Source organism: Rhyacophila brunnea, unplaced genomic scaffold (assembly GCF_057557595.1).
Source record: "Rhyacophila brunnea isolate RB1 unplaced genomic scaffold, BYU_Rbru_1.0 scaffold_4, whole genome shotgun sequence".
Classification (NCBI taxonomy): Eukaryota; Metazoa; Arthropoda; class Insecta; order Trichoptera; family Rhyacophilidae; genus Rhyacophila; species Rhyacophila brunnea.
This window is the reverse complement of record NW_028233068.1, coordinates 28,028,662-28,049,785: the sequence shown is the minus strand read 5'-3', so window position 1 is coordinate 28,049,785 and position 21,124 is coordinate 28,028,662. Positions and strand designations below refer to the sequence as shown.

The window sequence follows — 21,124 nt, the reverse complement described above, 5'->3', positions numbered from 1 at the left end:
TCTGGCGTTTTAGCGTAAGGGAGAGAAGATGGTAGAGAGTACTATTGGAGGCGGCCAGGGTCCACACTGGGCTCCAGCGTCATTAGTAATAATAAGATAACGATGCACAGTTGGTAAAGGATTATCCAACAAATATAGGATATCAAAAATCTCCTTAATCTCAAAAATATATTCAAACACCAGGGTCAGTTTAGTTCGTGTAAAAATCAATAAAAAAACTATTAGGAAATACGTGCCTAAGTAATTATAAAAATATATGAGAAATTACTACTTATCTAAAATACATCAGGCACCGCTGAAACGTTTTTTTGTTTGCATTCTAATACCATTGCAAATTATTGTAACAAATAATTATTTTTCGGGAAAGTCAAAAGGTGCAGCGGCAATTTTATTTGACGCGTATGATACAGTCGATTCGATATACCATTTAAAAGGGGCCTCGAAACAGTTCAACACAGTCATGCAATTAAATTAAACCAAAATCTTACAAGGTTAAGTATTTCTCACAAATTCAATATAAACTATTACTCAAGGCATCTAACATCAAAGGGGCCCATAACAAATCCACGCAAGCAGATACGTACCACCGACTTGTACCCAAAATTAGCCCATCATCAATAATAGTTATTTTTATTCACAGGATGTCGTTCTAGAAAATAATACATTGTTATTTTTACTAGGTATTTAATATTGGAATGTATGGTTTTTTATTTATTTTTGTCATGGAGGATCTTAAAATCAGTCAGTGCCTCATCACCAAGTCCCAGTCGAAATCGCTACTGAAAAGAAGATTGAGTTTTAGACAACTTTGTCTGTTGTGAACTTCGATGTTTCTCTTTGAAATTTACTAACTGGCTCTAGGTATCCCTTTCCTTTTTTACGTGGTAAATCTAGCAAATATTCATTTTTTAGTCTTTCAGACTTACCTTGCTTTTACTTTTTGCTCTAAGCATTAAAAACTTTTGGCCACTCTTTATAAATCCAAATAGGTAGGTAAGCAAAACATCATAATGCTGTTGTAGACATGAGGTACCTACCTAAAACAGCTGTTATCGATGCAATTATACGCGTATAAGTATCTACATACATAATATTATCTATGTTGCATATCAACTTTTTTGTATCTCTTTTGGCGCACAGTTCGTCGTGATATTTTTGCCGTCGCCATCAAGTGATTATTTTAATAATATCTAATAGTGATACAGCCGGTTTTAGTTTTTTTTTTTTTTAAATATATTTTCCAAGATTGTGTTTAATTTCCTAATTATTTGCTGTTTTATAGTGGTGGTGAATTAATCCAAACAGAAGTAAAGTAAGTCATTTGACACACTACAACTTATTTTAGGATATACTGCATAGTTTATATTATAATATAATTATATATACAAAATGAAAGATTATTATGAATACTACCCACATATACACTCGTGTATGGAAAATTCACCGTGCTCAATTCGCCGTCGTGACAATACGTCGTGAGGAAAATTCGCCAAAGAATTTTATAAACATATTTTTAACTTTTATTATGACGGTCAAAATTTATAAAAAATACCGAACTCACGTTGAACCATTTTCCGGATTTATGTCATTTCGCCATTTTCATAGATGTTAACTGTCGTATGTATAATAAAAGTTAAAAATATTTATAACAAATCCATTACTGAATCTTATTGTGATCACGGTGAATGAGCCACGGCGAATTGTCCGTAAACCATAGGCAGTGATGTGTGAAAGGGTTGACCGACGAATAGGGATGTAAACATTGAGCCAATCAAATTACCTAGGTACCTATATTTTATTCCAATGCAAAGAACAATACCCACTCCCAGTTAGGTTTTTTTAATTAGACTGAAAAGATAAAATGAATTTAGCAAACAATATTGTTCAATTAGTAATACCAAAATATTGATAGAATTGAAGGGCTGATAAATCAGATTCGCATAAGAGTCAGTTTATTTTAAGTCCAAAGGGTTTTGACAAAAACAGTTTTGGGAAAACCCAATTTAAAATTTTTCACGCCCGTGTACGGCTTTGTAGTTTTCGAGTTTCGGTTATAAATAATACCTAATTAAGTATTCGAAAAAATAAATAATTTAAGTTCAAAATCATTTTCGGTAAAATTACACTTGAGACACACTGGCTCTGAGGTACATTTGTTTTTAGGTATAATATGACAGGGAGGTAGATAGGTACCTAAAAAATATGTCAGTTTTATCGGCTTGGAAGTTTTATTTAACATTATTTTTTTACATCTTACATTGCTTCATAGATGTCACCTTTATGTCGTTCGGCTTCTAAGCTTTTATACACGGCGTAGAGGTGTCACTAATAACGAATTCTCCTTTAGAATTAAATTATTGATTACGTGGAACCCCGATCTACCGTTCTCGCATAAAACGTTTCCCAGCACGGATCGATCATTTTTGAAAGTCCCGCCAAACACCAATAAGAACCGCATTAACCGTTCCCCGATTTATCGTTTTCCTCGATCTATTGTCTAAATATTATGGTCCCGTCACAAATATTATCCCGATTGCTTATTTTTGTTGAATATTTTTCATTTCGCTTTCGTAGAATTGGTTATGATACATACAGACCTTTCAGTCGCGTCGCTTTGTTTGCACAGGTCGGTCAGCGCTCAAGCTTGTCTCGCATCTCGTATCACGATTTTTTATTAGTCGCAACTAAAATGCCCCCCCCCCCATGAAGAAAACTAGAACTCTAGCTGAGAAACTGAAAATAATTCAAGACATCGAGAAAAATCTGGAGGAAAACGAATTTTTTTAATATATGAGGCGTCTAATTCCAAAAAGCGATAAGTCCATATTTGGTCAAAATCAAGAAAAAAATACGCACGTATTCTTTGTATAATTTTACACAATATGTATTGATTTATAAATTCCAAAACGCGACATAACCCTACGAAAAAAAGTATTTTAAGTCTCGATTTATTACAAAAAGCACCAAGTCCGTTTTTCATATTATTTAAAGCTTGGTTGATTTCGCGCGTGTTTAAGTCAACCAATAAGGGAACGTTTAATATTGAAAGGGGCGTCTCCCATGCTGGTAAACTTATGACAGTGCCACGAAAATATGTGCCTTATGCGGGATAAATTAAAAAGTGAAGTACAAGTAGCGCTAAGTCAAATTTTATTTTGCCTATAATTATTACATTTAAGAGTTTAACGGCTGAAACAAATTACCATTTGGTTCTAATTTCGACATAGAATACAACAGAAAAAAAAATCTCACGTTAAAACAAATAATTAAAGCTAGAAACATAAAAACGTTGTTTCCCGAAAATATTGAATTGTGGACTTGTCGCTTTTTGTAATTAGACGCCTCATTCCCGCATTTATCGTTTTTTTTAGGGTCCCTTGAAAACCGTAGAATTGGGGTTTAGCTATACAAGAATAATATAATAGTAAACTTTTCATCTCTTCTTCTGTGCCATATCCGACATCGACGATGATTTTGGCTATCTTTCCCTGTTTGTCGCTGCTCCAGACAGGGATAGAGTGCCAATCAAACCAGTCTCTTAGATTCTTGAGCCAGGACGTTCTTCTTCAGCATAATGCTATGATTGTATTAATTATTATATATAGGTATATTTTTATTCTTCCAGAATGCTGCTACATTTTTCCAGAAGGGGTGCACCGATTTTATTTAGAAATGCTTTCCGAGATAACATGACTATGGCGAAATTTTTGCAGGTAGGTTACACAACAGTTTTATTTAATTTTTTATATTGATTTTTATCGAAGAAAATCTTCATTGACCTTGCATTGTCAACATTATTTATCTTTTGAGTATTTGATTAACAACGATGTGTGATAATTTTACTTCACATCCATTAACTTGACCCTTTCATGGAGTAGGCCGGAACTGGTTTCCGATTGTCTTTGGTTGCAATTTAACCAACATTAATATTATTTTATATTTAATCTTTCTGAATATATTTGACTACTTATAAGATGATAACACATCTTTACCTGAATATTCTGCCAATGAACCATTTCGAGTAAAACTGTTAATGTGTCGATTGTTTAAAAACAACATTTTCGACCCTAAGCCATAAAATCCGACAGGGCAGTTAACTAGACCGATGCCACCGGGATCGGATAACGTTTATGAAACTAATTAAGTGTCTAAGTACCAACTGTTTTCGCCGACAACATTGAAAAAGTATCCACGCATATGGTTGAAATTGCATGTAAACAATCCAAGCTTGGTGAAGTCAGTAGGTACCTACCAGTACCGGCGGCTCAGCACTTCATTACAATAAACAACTTCTTTTGTAGTTTATGAATGCCATGCTTGTTTCGGGGATTTTTACGATGGTTTTCAGATTTTTTATATTCTATGCTTAAATAGAGCGTGGCTCGAAAAATCTTATACGAGGGTGGGTCAATAAGTCCTTAGAAAAGCCGACAGGTGGCGCGACTAGTACTGTAAGCGGTTTGTTTTCATGCAGCGGCACTACCGATTCAGTATGCTGCGAAGTTTCAATCAGATTGGTCGGGTTGTTGTGTGTTTCTCGTACATTTAAAAAAAAAAAATTGCTTGTGGAAAATGGAAAATGGAGAAAATTGAGTTTAGAGCTGTTATTAAACATTTTAATATAAAAGGGTTAACAGCAAAGGAAATAAAAAATGAGTTGGATTTAGTTCACGGCATATCTGCTCCTTCACTTGCAACTATTTATAACTGTTTAAATGAATTTAAACGTGGTCGTACATCAACAAAGGATGAACCACGCTCAGGACGTCCTGTAGAGGTGACTACACCAGAAATGATCAATAAAATCCACGATATGGTGTTAAGTGACCGAAGATTAAAGTTGAGTGAGATAATTGAGGTTACAGGGATCTCAAAAGGTAGCGTCATTTCTATTTTACATGACAAATTGGGCATGAAAAAAATTTCTGCAAGATGGGTGCCGCGTTTGCTCACAGTCGACAATAAACGCAATAGGGTGGTGGCCTCTAAAGCCCTGTTGTCGCTCATGCAACGCAATCCGGATGAATTTTTTCGTCGCTTTGTGACTGTAGATGAAACATGGATACACCACTATACTCCCGAGACGAAAGAACAGTCAAAGCAGTGGATTGCGAAAGGCGAACCATGTCCAAAGAAGGCGAAAACCGTAAAATCAGCTGGTAAGGTTATGGCTACTGTATTTTGGGATGCACGTGGAATTATTTTCGTTGACTATTTGGAAAAAGGAAAAACAATAACAGGGGATTATTATGCATCTTTATTGGACCAGCTAAAAAACAAAATTGAAGAAAAACGGCCTCATTTAAACAGGAAAAAAATCCTCTTTCATCAGGACAATGCCCGTGTTCACACATGTTTAGGATCAATGGCTAAAATTGAAGAATTGAAGTTCGAATCGGTCGACCACCCACCGTATTCGCCAGATTTAGCCCCCAGTGACTTTTTCCTTTTCCCAAACTTAAAAAAATGGCTAAGTGGACAACGTTTTTTTTCAAATGAAGAAGTCATCGATCGGACAAATGCTTATTTTGAGGACCTTCCGAAAACTTATTTTTCTGACGGTTTAAAAAAAATTGAGAAACATCTAACCAAGTGTATTGAGCTCCAAGGAGATTATGTTGAGAAATAAAAAAAAAAAACAAAAATAAAAACTGTTTTAATGCTTTTTTCTAAGGAATTATTGACCCACCCTCGTACAACGATATACTTAACGAGTAATGCTTGTAATAACCATGTTCGACTGTACCTCTGCGTCTCAAGATTTGGTTCGTTTGATTCACCAGCCTTAACACTATATTACCTAATTTAAAAACCTACCATAAAAGAAGATATACTGCTTCATCGAGTGTGCCGTCTAATTTAACCTACAACCATAACCATAATATTACGGATCGAGAAAGATTTACAGCAATGTATCCTGAAATTTGTAATATGTATATTATATTATAATGTTGGCAGTGATAAGTACTAGAAACCGATTTTTTGTTATTCAGTAAATTAATATATATTTTTTTAATACAATGGTCAGTGGCTAAACTTTATCATCTAATTCTCCTTAGTTTGGAGACAGATATTTTTTTAAGTTTGTAATAATAATTTTTCTGTTTTAGACAACATCTCTATGCCCTGCTCGAAATAGCCCATTTTCTCTCAAAGGAATAAGGCATCATTATGAGGTAAGTCATCATTACATACAATTGTTGCTTACGTGTTTATGTCGATTATTTGTAAATAAAATTAACCAGACCTGAAATGAAAATTTAAAGGAATCACTGAATCATTATAAGTAAAGTTTATGTAGGTATTTTATTACAGAATAAATTAGATAGCAACATCCAATCTCTAAGCAGGTATTTGGAACTGTGGTAACTAGTAAAAAAAAAACACCATGTTTGCTTTCTTCCTGTATTGATATACCTACTTGTATTAACCATTCGCACTAGCCACTGGGCCCTTGCACTGGATGAAATTTTATACATATTGTTAAAACCTGCAACCCATGGCCTTATGTTTATGCAACACCTATGTCGACTCAGATACCAGCTAGACTGTATCCCACGTTGGTCTGGTTGGGTTACTAGCTTACAGTAAATCTCACATTTAAGATAGTCGCATATCCCAAAAGCATTTTGTATTCAAACACATTATTACGATCATACCATGCCATACTTCAGAAGTTACCAAACTTTTTCGGTTCACAGTGCCCTTGGTGTATCAGGATTTTTCGATGGCACGCTAAACCAGACTCATTCCAAAATATTTATTTCATACAAAACCGAGACTGCTCGGTTTTTCATACACAATGAAAATGAAACAAAAGTTAAAATATTTAAAATTAATATTTATTTATCTTTTATATAAGACTTGATACTTTGGATATGTAGTCAATTTTTAAATAAACTATAAGGTATTGCAAAAAAATACACAGAATATTTTTTAATTTATTGTTATACAGTCTTATGCGCAAGACATTAAATACTACTTGATATTAATATTAGTTTACAGGTATGTATATGCAGTGTTAAAATATTACCAACTTGAGGGTTTTCACTGAAATTCAACATTGTTCTTACTAAAAATGATGGAAGATATATTTTTATTAATACAATATGTCAAAATGCTATAAATTAAATAAACAAAAAATGAATGCTGAATATATTGTAGAAAATTAATATTTAAATTGTCGAATTTATAGCATGATAAGAATTGACGTAGATTTGTTATTTAACAATCGATATTCATTCTTGAAAAAATATATTTTTTAATATTAATGAAATGACAGATAATTTAAATAAGAACGTTTTTGTCAGTAAATCAAATTGGATCGTAGAAAAGCTAGTCTATAGACAAAAAAATGTTGACATTTGTGGTAAGAACATTGTCAAAATTATCTACAATTAGGGTGAAAAGCGCCATTTTTACGAACAAGTGATATTATTAAGAGATGTGTTTTCCTATGATATTGTTCTATTTTACTTACTCAGAAATAAATTATTTATTATTCTACGTTAATATGTACAGTATTTTAGAACACTTTAAACATGATATGAATTCTATAATTATTGTATGAAAACTAGGTTGTTTACTACCCACATCTACTGAACCTCTACCTAAACAATATAATATACTAACATTTTTTTTGTACACTGCCGGTATCAAATGAAAATCAAATTTATTGTCTACAGCCGAAAATCGGTTACATAAGTAAAGCTATACAGATCAAATTTCAACTACCTAAGTCTTTTGTTTTTAACCCAATCCATTTGATTACACAACACCATTACACCAGCAGACTCGCAGATTTGACACTCATGTCAATTTCCTGTAATTGTCAACCTTAAATAATAGCAAAAGAATAACGATTCAGCTACCGACTCAATAGTGTTGACGCTTGATTTGATTCGTTCACACATAATATGTTGTGTTGCTAGTGTTAATGATTTATTATTAAGTAAACCAAAAAATATCTATCGGTCAGCTTGGTGGCTACACTAACTTCTTCCCTCATAATAATATTATTAATATATTCTTACTTAAAATGTCTATGCAAACTTTTTGCATTCACCACATTTGGATAAGTTACACTTTGCCGAATGTATTTGCTAGTATATTATTTTTGTTTTGTATCATTATTGTTTGTTTTAATTTCAATCTTTAATGTAAATGTCAAACTTCAGTTCTGCCAAAAGCATTGATAGGACGTGACGTGGGCGGCTGTACTTGGAAGTTCACAGCTGGATTCAGATATTTTCATATGCATTCGGTAATCTTCTATCCAATTTTCACACAGTCGTTAATTGATTTGTGCTGAAAAATATTAATAATTCTATTTTGGCCACGCCACGGCTTCAGGGAACGATTCAAAATGACATTTCATGATTGCGAGCGATCGGGGTAGACTGTCGGTGTGAGTTGGATCTGCGAGTTTACTCGTGTAATTTGCACTTAACGATCACAAACCCGCCGACTGACTATGCCGTGTAGTAGAATTATTGAGTCAATCAAAGAGAAAAAGTTATTTTTATAAAAATACTGTCAAAATAATGATATTATTTCATTGTAAAATTTTACATAATTTTAACTCATTACAAAAGAGACAAGTCTCGCTGTATTCCCTACGGAACGCTTTAAAAATTGTTCCACAATATACTATAAAGTATAAGCAATATATTTTTTGTGGTTGTCTGTTTATCTTTTATATTGTAGGATAGTTCATTTAATTCTATTCCAAATAAAAAAAAATATCTGAAATCTAAATAATTTCTGTTTTAACAATAAATTTTATTGGAATAAATTACTGTATAAAGAATCCTTTTTCTCAACGATTGAGTGATATAATTAGCTAAAGTTCCTACGTTGCGACTAAATAAATATTTATTACTACGTCACTGTTCTACACTTAAAATTAATTAAAATATCATAAACTAATACCTACTTTTTCAAAGACACAGATTATTATCCATCATTAATTTAGTTGTTTTGCAACTTCAATTATTACTAATCGAACATTGAAAATCATCAAAAGTATCAATCCCCATGAAATAGTGAATCGGTGATGATATTCAAATTAATAAAATTTAGAAGAAATTCACAAAAATTCACTTTAATCTTCACCCTACCCTAAATGTATGTTGAATAATTTATGACATTTTTTTTCATCATATGCCTTCACCACCAAAAGACAGATGGCGTGTTGGCTTGTTTCTAATTCAAAAGTGCTGTTTAGTAAGGCGCATTATTGTTACACGTGTAGTCGAGAATAATTTGGTTTTCGGTATCGTAACCTTATCTCCTCACATTTAAATATTTAGTATCAAACTTTCTAACAATATTTAATTTGCATGCTAGCATAGTTAAACCATTCTTATGTATGTCCGGAAGACCGATTTATTTTAATTGAATCTATAGTAAAGTTTATAAAATTACACTGTTAAGTAGGTATTTGTATAATTTAAAGCTAATATAACAAAAGTAGATTAATAATTGCACAATTAGGTTAAGTTAGGGTATAAGTTATATTTTTATACATACTAAATACCTATATTATATATATATTTTTTTTTTAACATTACAGATTATACAATAGATTTGTACAATTTGGTACATTTTTTAATATTAACGCTACATAAAAAAAATTTGAAAAAAACCTGACACTTGCAATTTATTGATCCCAAAGATTTAATTCCAAGTTTTAAAAATCCGTCTACCCATAAAGCAGTGGAAGCAAATGATTTGTTTTAATTCCATCAAATCGATATGGTAATCCATATTAAAAATATAATATGTATTTATAAAATATTATAATACAAATGTTTGCGTATTTTCAACATCATGCATACCGAAATAGATTTGAACATGCTAATTCAAGTTTAGTTAATAAAATATGAATCAATATTTCATGGTATCATAATAATTATTCGAAATGTGATCTTAATTTCGTTTTAAATCTATGAAAAACATGTTTGAATTTGAAAATATATTTCATAAATGTGTAAAATAGATCCACCCTTCCAGGAAAGTATAATATTGTCATGGAGTACCTATAATAATATTTTATTGTGTATCCATAGTGAGAATGAATAAAGTGATTATGTTTATTACCTTCGTTGTCAATAAGTTGCTTATATTTCCTAAAAATTTTGACTCTGGAATCTTGAATGTCTATTTTAATATGTTTCTTATACATTATTGTCACATGTCTGTAATCAAGGATACTCATAATACTTCATTCCACATCATTGTATCAAATTTAACATAGTAAAGTTGAACACTTATTCGACTTTTGTGTGATTTTTTGGCAATACCCTCCGATTAATAAAAAAATAATACCAAATTTATTATTGAAATCATAAAACACAGCATGTGTTCCAGACGCACATTCCTACATATGGTGGTGCCCACCTTACGGGTAAAAGTACTGGCATATTATTATACGATCTGGTTATTTTCAAATTATGTGCAATTAATATCATATTTGTGAAAACTTTAAATAAAAATTAAAGCTGCAGTATTTTCAATCATACGGAAAGACTGCACGTTTTTTAAAAAATACAGTATAACCTCGTTTTTACGTGCCTGGAATTCACGTTTTCCCGGCAATTGCATGTATTTTTTTCAGTCCCGATGTATTTCAGTACATTTAATACCCGCATTTACGTTTTTCTTTCCCGCGATTTACGTCGGAAATATTCAAAATATGCGAGTTACGCATGTATTTCAGTACATTTAATACCCGCATTTACGTTTTTCTTTCCCGCGATTTACGTCGGAAATATTCAAAATATGCGAGTTACGCGCACTTGACAATGATTGGGTCGTGACATTCGAACGATTTTTCAATAAAAATTTTAATTGAATGTTGTTTTTTAATAAAACATTATTTTTTTAGAAACATAAAATTTAAATGTTCTTTTTTTCAATACCCCCCTTTTACATTTTCCCTCCAATTAGGTTTTTTTTCTTCAGTCCCTTAAAAAACGTAAAATAGGGGTTATACTGTAATCAATATTTAAAATTGGTAATATTACACTAAACTACATATAACTAACAAAAGTGTGAGGAAATGATTCAAATGGGTAGAATGAGATCATGTGTTCAAAGATCATCATCATCCGCAGCCTACACAGCATGTATAAACAAATTCATAAAACATGTAACAGACAATTTTATCAGCTTGTACTGTTACTAATAATGAATAATACTAATAAGAGAATAATTTCATATTTCGATAGATTTTACTATATTTTCCGCTAGGATGTAATTTCACAAAACACTATTTAAATCCATGCAATAATAACCTCAGATTGCCTATGAATGTAAGTTAGGTTTTTTTCATACAAAACTCTTGATTTTCTTGATCATGGCCATCCAAATATGGTAGCATTGCATTTCATATCATATAATTATTAATCATCCATCATCCACGTAAGCAGAAACTCTTTTGAGAGAGAAATACTTTTAGAATAGGTATGTAAATAAAAATTAAGGGTTGATTTATGTTAGGAAGACATTTCAAGTTTTTGTATTTTACAAGGGCACTTTTTCAGTTTCACAAAATTTTCCATTTGAGGATATGTATGCCTACAAAATAAATTATACATTGCTAAGAGATAATATACAAATTAATAGGATTTAATTAAATTGAATTATTGCGCCTAAAATTTTTGATAAACATCCTGAAAAAATGGTTTAAATCTCCAAAAATACACCACAGTTGCCTGCGTTTTAATATACTTTGAATGTAACGTTGTTCTATAAAAAATAAGGCACTTTACAGTGTCTTTAGTTGCACATAGGTACTCAAAATATTATATTAAGAAAAATGTGTCTTAATTGTATTTTAATGTACTTTTCTTGTCGTTTAGGTCGCCGGAAGAGTAATAACACCTTACATATGGAAGATAGTACATAGGATATAATTTTGTAAAACTAGTAATAAATCGAACAATGCTCACACTGTAAATTGATAGTGGAACGTCGGTTGTAGGCTTTCATTTTCCAGTAAATTAGAATGGTTAGAGGCAATAATTAACTGACTATCAGGATGCGAACTCGAGCAAATATTAGTTATTATATATTGTTTGTTGCTTTTCATAAGTCGACAAGTTGATAAATAAGATTGAAGGTTTATTGAAATTAGATACCCCACTGCTATGACAGAAGTTTTTGATTATACTTACTCTTTTGATGTGTTTTCTCATAGATGATCCGGAACATATATACGCATGTGTAAAAGTACTACTGCATGCCTTTTTATGAGATTTTACACCTTCTTTCAAATTACCTATATGATTACACAATTACAAACTTGTAAATATTTTAACTGAAATAAATACATTTCATCATAGTGAAGTTAATTTACATTGACACATTCGGTATACAAAGTATCAATGTATTAATTTAGGATGTGATTTTGTCAACAGTAAATATTTGAGTAGCCCTTAATATTAAATATTATATTGAAATAACTTTATTGTTCATGTAGACAACCAGAAGACAAAACCTCGTAGAATGATTAATATATTTGCTAAACTGATGATGTGCTAAAATAAAATGTCAATATCTACAGTGCAATCAATTTTATAAAGTTAAAAACTGTACCTACTCACTATCAAAGAGACTACTACTAATCTATTAATTAAATGAAATCTTTCAAAAAACATTAAATGTACTAATTTAACACCCAAAAAGCAGTGCATCTCCAGTTTTAACATAAATAGTTTATGAAGACTTAGGTACATATTATGAATTATAAAACATGATTGAGAATACCAATACCATAACAACCACTATAACTAGGCTATGAGTGAAGAAGCTGTCGATGAATATTGTTTCTCGGATGTATCCACTTACTGTTAAAATATGAAGCATCTTTTTCAGCAGAAATTTTTATCGACAGTTCTCATTCACGATTTAGTATCATGTGAATATGTCCTTTCGTAGCTCTTAGATGGTGGTAAATTTAGTTCCAATTCCTAACAATGATCAATAAATATATCCATTTATAGAAATGAAACTAGTGACATTAAAAAGATATACTTTGTATAACTTTTTCGATTATATATTCCAATTATTTCTTTTAAAAAAATAATAGCTTCTATGATGAATCACGTAGATATGTGATTTACCTATTCTGCAAAATGAGAAACAAAGCAACAAGTGTCTCTCTTTGTTTAGAATTTGATAGGTATGTAGTCATAAAGTGAGTGAATTCTTTAATATTATGTAATTTATATAAATTCACTTCACCAGTATGCAGAATTCTTCATTATAAACCGATATGACGATAGTCGAAAGTTGATAAGCAAATAGTTCACCCTTAAATAATATTTTAGTCGATTTGATAAGAAAATAATACACCGAGCTGAAATAATAGAATGCATAGTAAAAACAATAGTGAAATTCGTGCAGATATTTTTATTTTCTATGAACTGTGTAGTGTCAAATAAATATCCTGCTGTGCTAAGCTGAAAGTCAAAAAGGTACAAAATAAAATATAAATAACATCTAGAGACAGAATAATATGGTAGAAAACAAGAATAAAAAACAGCAATAATTTTTTATAGATATTATTATTCTTAATATTCAGATTCGTCAATCGAATTTTGTTTAAATATATTATTACCATACGTGTTACATACAACTAACATACAAAATAATAATCTATTCAATACTTCTTCACAAAAAAACTCAGAAAACATGGAAAAAACACTTAAGCCTCTGTGACAATTTACATTGAATTTTATAAGGGATAAAGTTTAGTGTAAGCAACATTAACACAACAAATTGTTCATCATTTTTGGTATCAATATTATAATCGCTCACTACGTATCATCACCAAGAGAATGTCTACTGAATATTTGGCAATTTGGTTTAAGTATGGGATTCTTACCCAAAATTTTTCTTACTGCATGCTTCCTATGTCACTTATCCCTTTTTAGCTTAAGACAATTCTATATAAGCTCCAGTGTATATATTATGTTTAATTGAGTTTTTTCACTGACTTTTTGAAAATATTCCAATTATTACAATACATAATTATTATTTTTATCAACTGAAAAATTACAGTAATATCAGTCAACTATGTAAGTGCTTTGTCTACCTTAAAAATCAAAAATGTTAGCATCTGAAGGGAGCTATAATTTTTAATAATTAAAGTAGGTACCTAGTAATTTGTAGTAAATTACTAAAATAAGTTTGTAATTTGAAATAAACTAACTACAGAAGTAATTCGAACTACTGAATATGACCCGTCCTTTTACCTCATTTCTACTATTAAAAACCATTTTTAAACTGTCATAATTTAAAATTTTAACACCCTTCAGATTATTTTAAATATGATATCAAATAAAATGTGATCTTTTGTAAATAAATAATTAAAATGAATAAAGAAAATTACAGTTAAGTACTGACTACTGAATGAATATCCATTATTCAATAATATTTATTACATTTAAGTAAATGTTAAAATTTTAATATTACAGTGTCATTTCATTGCTACGACATTTAATATTTTAATCTAAGTTCTGCTTCATATTATAAACATAAAGTAAAATAAATAAAAATAAATTAAGTATTATTATGTACTAATTATAAATTAATGGAATAATTTTTAATGAGCCACTTTGTTATTTATAAAACTCTTTAAAAGAATTTACTGGCTAGATTATCTTTCAATAAATACCTAAGTGCTCTAGTCAGTGGACAAACACAACATTAATAAAAGTTAGAATTAAAAAATAAAATTGTCAGTATAATTTCATGTTATAAATGCAATTATTATTTTTCGGATGTAATTTGTCAACACACTATTTTACCCATGTCAGGATATTTTCTTTCAAATGTCATCGGTGAATATATCTTCTCAAAAGTAAAAAATCATATTTGAAATCTAATATCTTCTTTTATAATCCTGAATTATAGGCCTTATCCATAACACAACCTGAATTTTTTTGTTGTTTCTGGTATGTTTTCAAATTCAATATAAATGAGTGTTTTGCTCAATTTTGTCATTGCTGAAATAAACACATGCATTATGATCAATTAGTAGTATTTTTTGCATGAGTGCCTAAACAGGGAAGTTATATATTTTCTAGTCTTTAAATACATTCCTTTATTATTTCATAGATGGCATTAGTATGTGATATAAAATGTACTTTTACAAATTAACATAATATATTTGTATCCCTTGATTCGGTAAGTTATTCGGTTATTCGATTCGGTTAAGTAATATGGTCCATCAATTATGCTGTGAATAGTGTTGTCACACGGTAGCATTGCATTTTAAATTTAATTCTTCCGATATTGAAAAGAAAAACAAAATTCGCAACTGAACACGGTCATTGAAAAATCGACGGCACTTTAATTTTTCAGACATTCTATTTTATTAATCTACATTACTATTGAATGTTTGCTAATGAGATAGATTCTTTCATTTGCAAAAAACTAAAAAGACATCATCAGTAATAATTATTCAGTGGAACATGGGTTTTTTATGCACATTGACTAAAGGTACATAGATTTAAGTAAACCAAAATTTAGTACGAAAACTGTAATCCTTTCAAGTAAATTTCTTTCGGCTGATGTTTATTAATAATATTGACTGTTAGTTAAATAGGTAAGTATAAAAAAATTAAATAAAATAAATTAAATCATTAAGTACTAACTCACTAAGTAAAGAAGAAAAAGAATGTAATTTTCAATCAACCGATACTATAATAATCTATTGTCTACAAAGCACAATGTAAAAAAAATCAAAGACTTGAACAAATCATGTGGGGTGAATCTTAAAGAATTAAATATTACATCATAATAAATTTTACTGGTGGCAACATTGTCAAAAAATCTTTTTTTTACATTAATTTAAATAACCAATAATCGAAATGACTAGAATTAAATCAAATTCAACATAGTAGATCCTGAGGATGTTTAACAAATAAATATAATCTTAGTTTTGCATAGTCATAGTGCATCATATTCAATTGTATATAAAAATATACTATTATTTAGTTAATTGTGGACTTAAAAGGAGTAACATTACTATTTTTTTGTCAAATGCATGTTATTGTACAGTGCCAGTAATTGAGAACAATGCGCACATTTTTGAAATACTTGATTTTGCCATAATAAAGAGTAATTATTTTTCATTTAAAAACATTAATACTGATGTAATTTTCTAAAGAGATATTAATTTGAAATCTACCACTTGAATTTGATTTTCAACGACGGTTTATTTCAACTACCAACAAGATATTCTTTAAAAAGTAACAATGGCAATGTAACGAAATCATGTTATAGTGTGGGTTTTTAAAGATATTTTTTTGAAGTGTCTCATACTTATTTGAATTCTTTGCGGAGACAACGATCCTTTATTTGTTTCTAAAAATTAAAGTTGTACATTAATAAGATATATTATAATTCTAATATATTATAAATATAATTCAACTTTATGTTAAGCGGTACATGAGTGTCAGCTTTTTCCACATTTTATAGTTTGTTGGTATCTGAAATGAGCCGTTATTGAATAGTTGTATCTGCTGATGGTCTGCAGCCGAGACTTGACCAAATAGGTAATCTAACTATTAGTTATTTAATAATAATTTGCATTTAATCTAGATTATGCCGCTAAGTCTACTTATTTTGTGATACACATACCTAATAATAATCAATAGTTTAGTAAATATAATGACATTGAATGATTACTAGAGCTACATATTATTTATTATTGATATTAATACCACATTAATCTAATTTATTATATAACAATAGGTTTATGGAACAATAATATTAATGAAACATTAAAAAATTAAGTGAAATGCATACATAATAAAAAAAATATATTACCAACTGACATTCACATGCCAAGCTATTTGACTAACTAAAAAGCTAAAAGTTGAGTATATCTTGTGGATAGCAATATGTTACAGTTTAAAAAAAATCACCATTCTCAATGAAGGAACTAATAAACAATGAAGCCAACGGAGCCAAGACAAAGCAAGAAAAGTTCTAACGCTTGTGTTATTTCTGCTAGAAGTAAATTTGAAATGTAGTTGGATAATGTGTTACCGAAGAACGTGAGATAATCAAAATCCGTAAAATAATTTTATGAAATTTCAATTACATGAAAATTTTCTCATTTTAAAAAATTCGGCGTTTACATGGAAATAATTTTATTTGATATTATATTTATAAAATTAAAATTTTCTGATTAAAAAATAAAGGCATTATAATTTCACCAGACAAACTTCACTATCATAAGTTCCTTTAAAAAAGAATGACGGGAATTCATTTTTTATTCTCCGAAAATTTTAAACGAACGAAGAATAGTAATTACTACTAGCAATAATAAAAACTTTAGAATTTGAATGTTCTTTATTCATTTCTTATTATCATCTTAGCATACTTTTATTATAAAAAAAAACAAACATACTTTGGGCGAGACTAGAAAACCAAACATTTCTACTTATTGCCTTGAGACCACTGTAGGTAAAATTGTTAATTAATTTTAAACACAACCAAAAATTGGTTTGAATCAAAAACACCAGGCATATTTAGTAAATGTTGTATGTAAGTCAAGGACTGATTTCCTATTATTAATGAAATAAATTCTGCAATTTTTGGGCTGCCCGTGCCTCGAAAGATCCTAAAAGTCTGCACGGTATGTGGATACAATAAACGGGAATCTTGCCGAGTGATTATAGTACATATTATCTACCGTAAATCAACGAATACTGAAAATATTTATTTGGCTGTTTTATTCATATGCCTAGTGCTTTAATCAAATCCAATTTTAATTTCTAGTCTCGCTCTGAATATAAATACAAAACATTAATAGTTTTATTTATTTTTTAATTATTATTACAAAAATATATATAGCTGATTCCATAGAATAATTATTATTGTTAAGTGTAGAAATACTACGAAATTACATTATTACATTCCAATCATTTTCAATACAACAGTAATAATAATTAATGTAGTACATTTATTGCTCTCAAATATTTTATTAAATACTTAGAAAATAATACTAGTAGAATAATACCAACTTACTGAATTACTAAGAGCTTAGGAATAGGTACCGACTGTTAAAGTAGATACAAATTGTGTCCAATAATTAAAATTTAATAACCTGATTTAAGAATATCGATTAAAAAAAAAAAAAAAAGCGAAAAACGAAAATTTAATAAAATTACAAGGGTAATTCTTTCTTTAACAATAAATTCGTAATTCCCAAATTCTTCAACAATACATAATACAATATGTTTGTTTATTATCGAGTCGAGGCTAATCGAGGAACCGAAGCAATCAACCAAGTGAACCATTCAAAAAGTCCAATTCTCAACGGGTGAACATTTGTATTTAATGACTCAACAAAAACCAGTCCCATACCTGGAATGAAAGCATATTAGAAATGAAAGTAGTACACATGAGACGGTGATTAAACTTGAAGGCGGGCAAATCGATATGACTTAAATCAAGTTATGCAAGAAATAATACTGTCAATTTCTCCCTACCCAACTGAATATTAGTGTTTGATTCTAAGAAAGTCTACAGTAGTAAAAAGAATATTAATAATTGTACATTTTCATATATCAACCAGCACATACACACAATACATAGCAGTAATTTAGAAATTTGCGTATCACTATCATCGGAATGTTGCCTTCTAAAAAAGTGTGCCTCAAAAGCCTTACTCAATGCCAATAATAGAGGTGCATTTAAAATTTTATAAATTCTACTGTACTTTTGTTAATCGTTTATATCTAATTGTCTTCCACAACTTTTCTTTTGCTATCTCATTGACTTACCGGACAAGATTTTGACCTCATGTTTCCTTAACCAAATTAAAATGTTCAATGATCATGCTTATATGGATAGCCACGAACCAATGCCTCTGATATTATCAATAGTGACAGGCAGAAGGCAAATATACAGGCAAATTAGCACATTAAGCGAGATTATTAAATAAGAAACAAACGTCTTATCGATAATTCTACAGTCTCCAAATGAAGTTCTACCATGTAAACGTCAGTTCACTCGATAAAATTAATGTAATTATTTCAACGGTAAATAGCATGAAGAGATTTTTCTACTAACCTTTCTTAGTAAGTTGTAAATTTAAAATATAATAAATCATGTGGCCCATCCGTGAGAGTCAATGTAATATCTGTTATAAATAATACATACATTAATATAGTGATACCCATGCACTAGGAAATTCTAATTTAACATTTAAGTAAGGCTCCCGGTTGCGGTTCCAGCTTTTTAATGAGAACTTACACCAAACTTTAAATTTATCAGCGAAAGCTTCCACTTAAAAAACCAGACTTTAGAGGCGTTTTTATTTAATTAAGTATGAGGTAAAAAATACAACATGTAAAAGATACTTTCAAACATAATAAAGAATTCATTAGCCATAAATTACAGAAGCCCAATTTCAAATGCTGTGAAATGATAGTTTTTTTTTCTATAAGTTTCACAACCAATTTTACATTGAACATCATGTTAAATATACCTACATACATAATTATCTTCATTTAATATTATTATTATAGTTATTATTCAAAATAGACACATACAATATAAAAATGCCATACTACTTTTTAAAGTTCTATAAGAAATTTCAAAGAGTTTTATTTTTGTAAGTAGTGTTAATTATTTTTGACTAAACTATTTGTTATTTTATAGAGATAGTTTATAAGTACATTATTATAATAAAGTTTAAGTAAGGCTTTTTGTTTATTGTATATATTAATGTGAACGAGTGGAATTCTGAGGAAATAGGAACGTCGGGGTAATTCAAAACAATTCACTGGAAATAGAATATTTCATCAACGAATAATTATTACGTTTAAGAACCTCCGTCAACTAAAGGTATGGTTTGCCTGGCATCCGTCATCAAAATTCAGAAGTTTAAATTGTCAGGTTGACTCCACTCATGCGCACGTTTATTTGAAATGTGTCATATTCTGTTTTAATGCTTGAATAACACAAATAGCCAAATAAGAAGAAAGTACAGAGCCAAGATCACTTTCACAGTAAACAAAATGATATTTCAAAGTTGTTAACAGGATTGAGAAGGTTAGCATTACGACAACATTAAAAAGGAATTTGAAATACCTATTTATAGTATACCTATAACCATTAAGTGTATCCTTTCTTACATTCTTGAAAGCTCTCAACGCACCAACTTAAATTTGTATTTATTGTATGTAATTGTAATATTACTGATTCTATCTTGGTTATGAAAATTTACATAGTGATTTTTAAATAATAAAATTATTGTTAACGTAAAGGCAAACGCAATAGGTTCGTCAACAAAAGCTATTGTAAACACACCAAAACAGATTCTTGCATTATTTTTGCAGGTTATGACACACATCAGTACCTACAGTTAGTTAAAATTTATACCAGGAAAACCATAGCGATATATACATCAAAATTTGATAGGATACAATCATTATTTTCTTTGATTTAGATGTTCTTTGTGGAAACATTTTTGCTTTTCTTTAGTTGGCACGCAACGTGAATCTAGTTTCCGCTAAATATTGGCAAACGAGAAGAGTTTTTCTACCTTTCGTTAAAAATACTGTGGAATGTCTAATATTATTCTTGGAGCAAAGGATTTGGCACTATTTATGCTATACAGAAAAAACAAGACATCCAACACACTATAATACTACCAAGGAAACATTATTTAAATAGAAATCTAATCCAAGTGACTAGAATCTAGAATCAATTATTAGTACAACTTTTATTGCCTTGATACAAACATTCTTAAATAAATAACTTCCTGACTACATAGGCAAGCATTGCTAAAAACGAACTAAGTTTAAGATTGCGGCGTCGTCAGAATGATGCGTCAACCGACCGTCACGTTACAATTTTTAAACTTGATATTATTTCAATGACAAACCGACATCACATCACCGACATGGCTTTTTCTCTTGCAATACTGAGCAGCCATGCCAAGCCAAAATAACTATTTTTAACTGTCATGCAATATTTTGTTTAATTTATTTTTATTTATTAGTAATATTAGAATCCTATTCATATGGTAACATCAACAAATTTAATGAGGGTAATTATTATTATATTGTAGTCAATGATACATCTATGTAAAATT

At 29.8% G+C, this 21,124-nt stretch overlaps 1 protein-coding gene across 1 annotated transcript in view; it reads left to right on the top strand.

Moving 5' to 3' along the window:
- The first annotated feature begins 1,136 nt into the window (after positions 1-1,136).
- The window catches only part of LOC147067197 (uncharacterized), a 128,487-nt gene continuing 108,499 nt past the window's right edge, over positions 1,137-21,124 (top strand). Inside the window, exons 1-3 of the mRNA XM_085954100.1 lie at positions 1,137-1,312; positions 3,626-3,713; positions 6,111-6,176. Of these exons, the coding sequence (XP_085810226.1) occupies positions 3,627-3,713; positions 6,111-6,176 (153 nt within the window). The 5' untranslated portion in view covers positions 1,137-1,312; position 3,626. The remainder of the gene's footprint in view (positions 1,313-3,625; positions 3,714-6,110; positions 6,177-21,124) is intronic.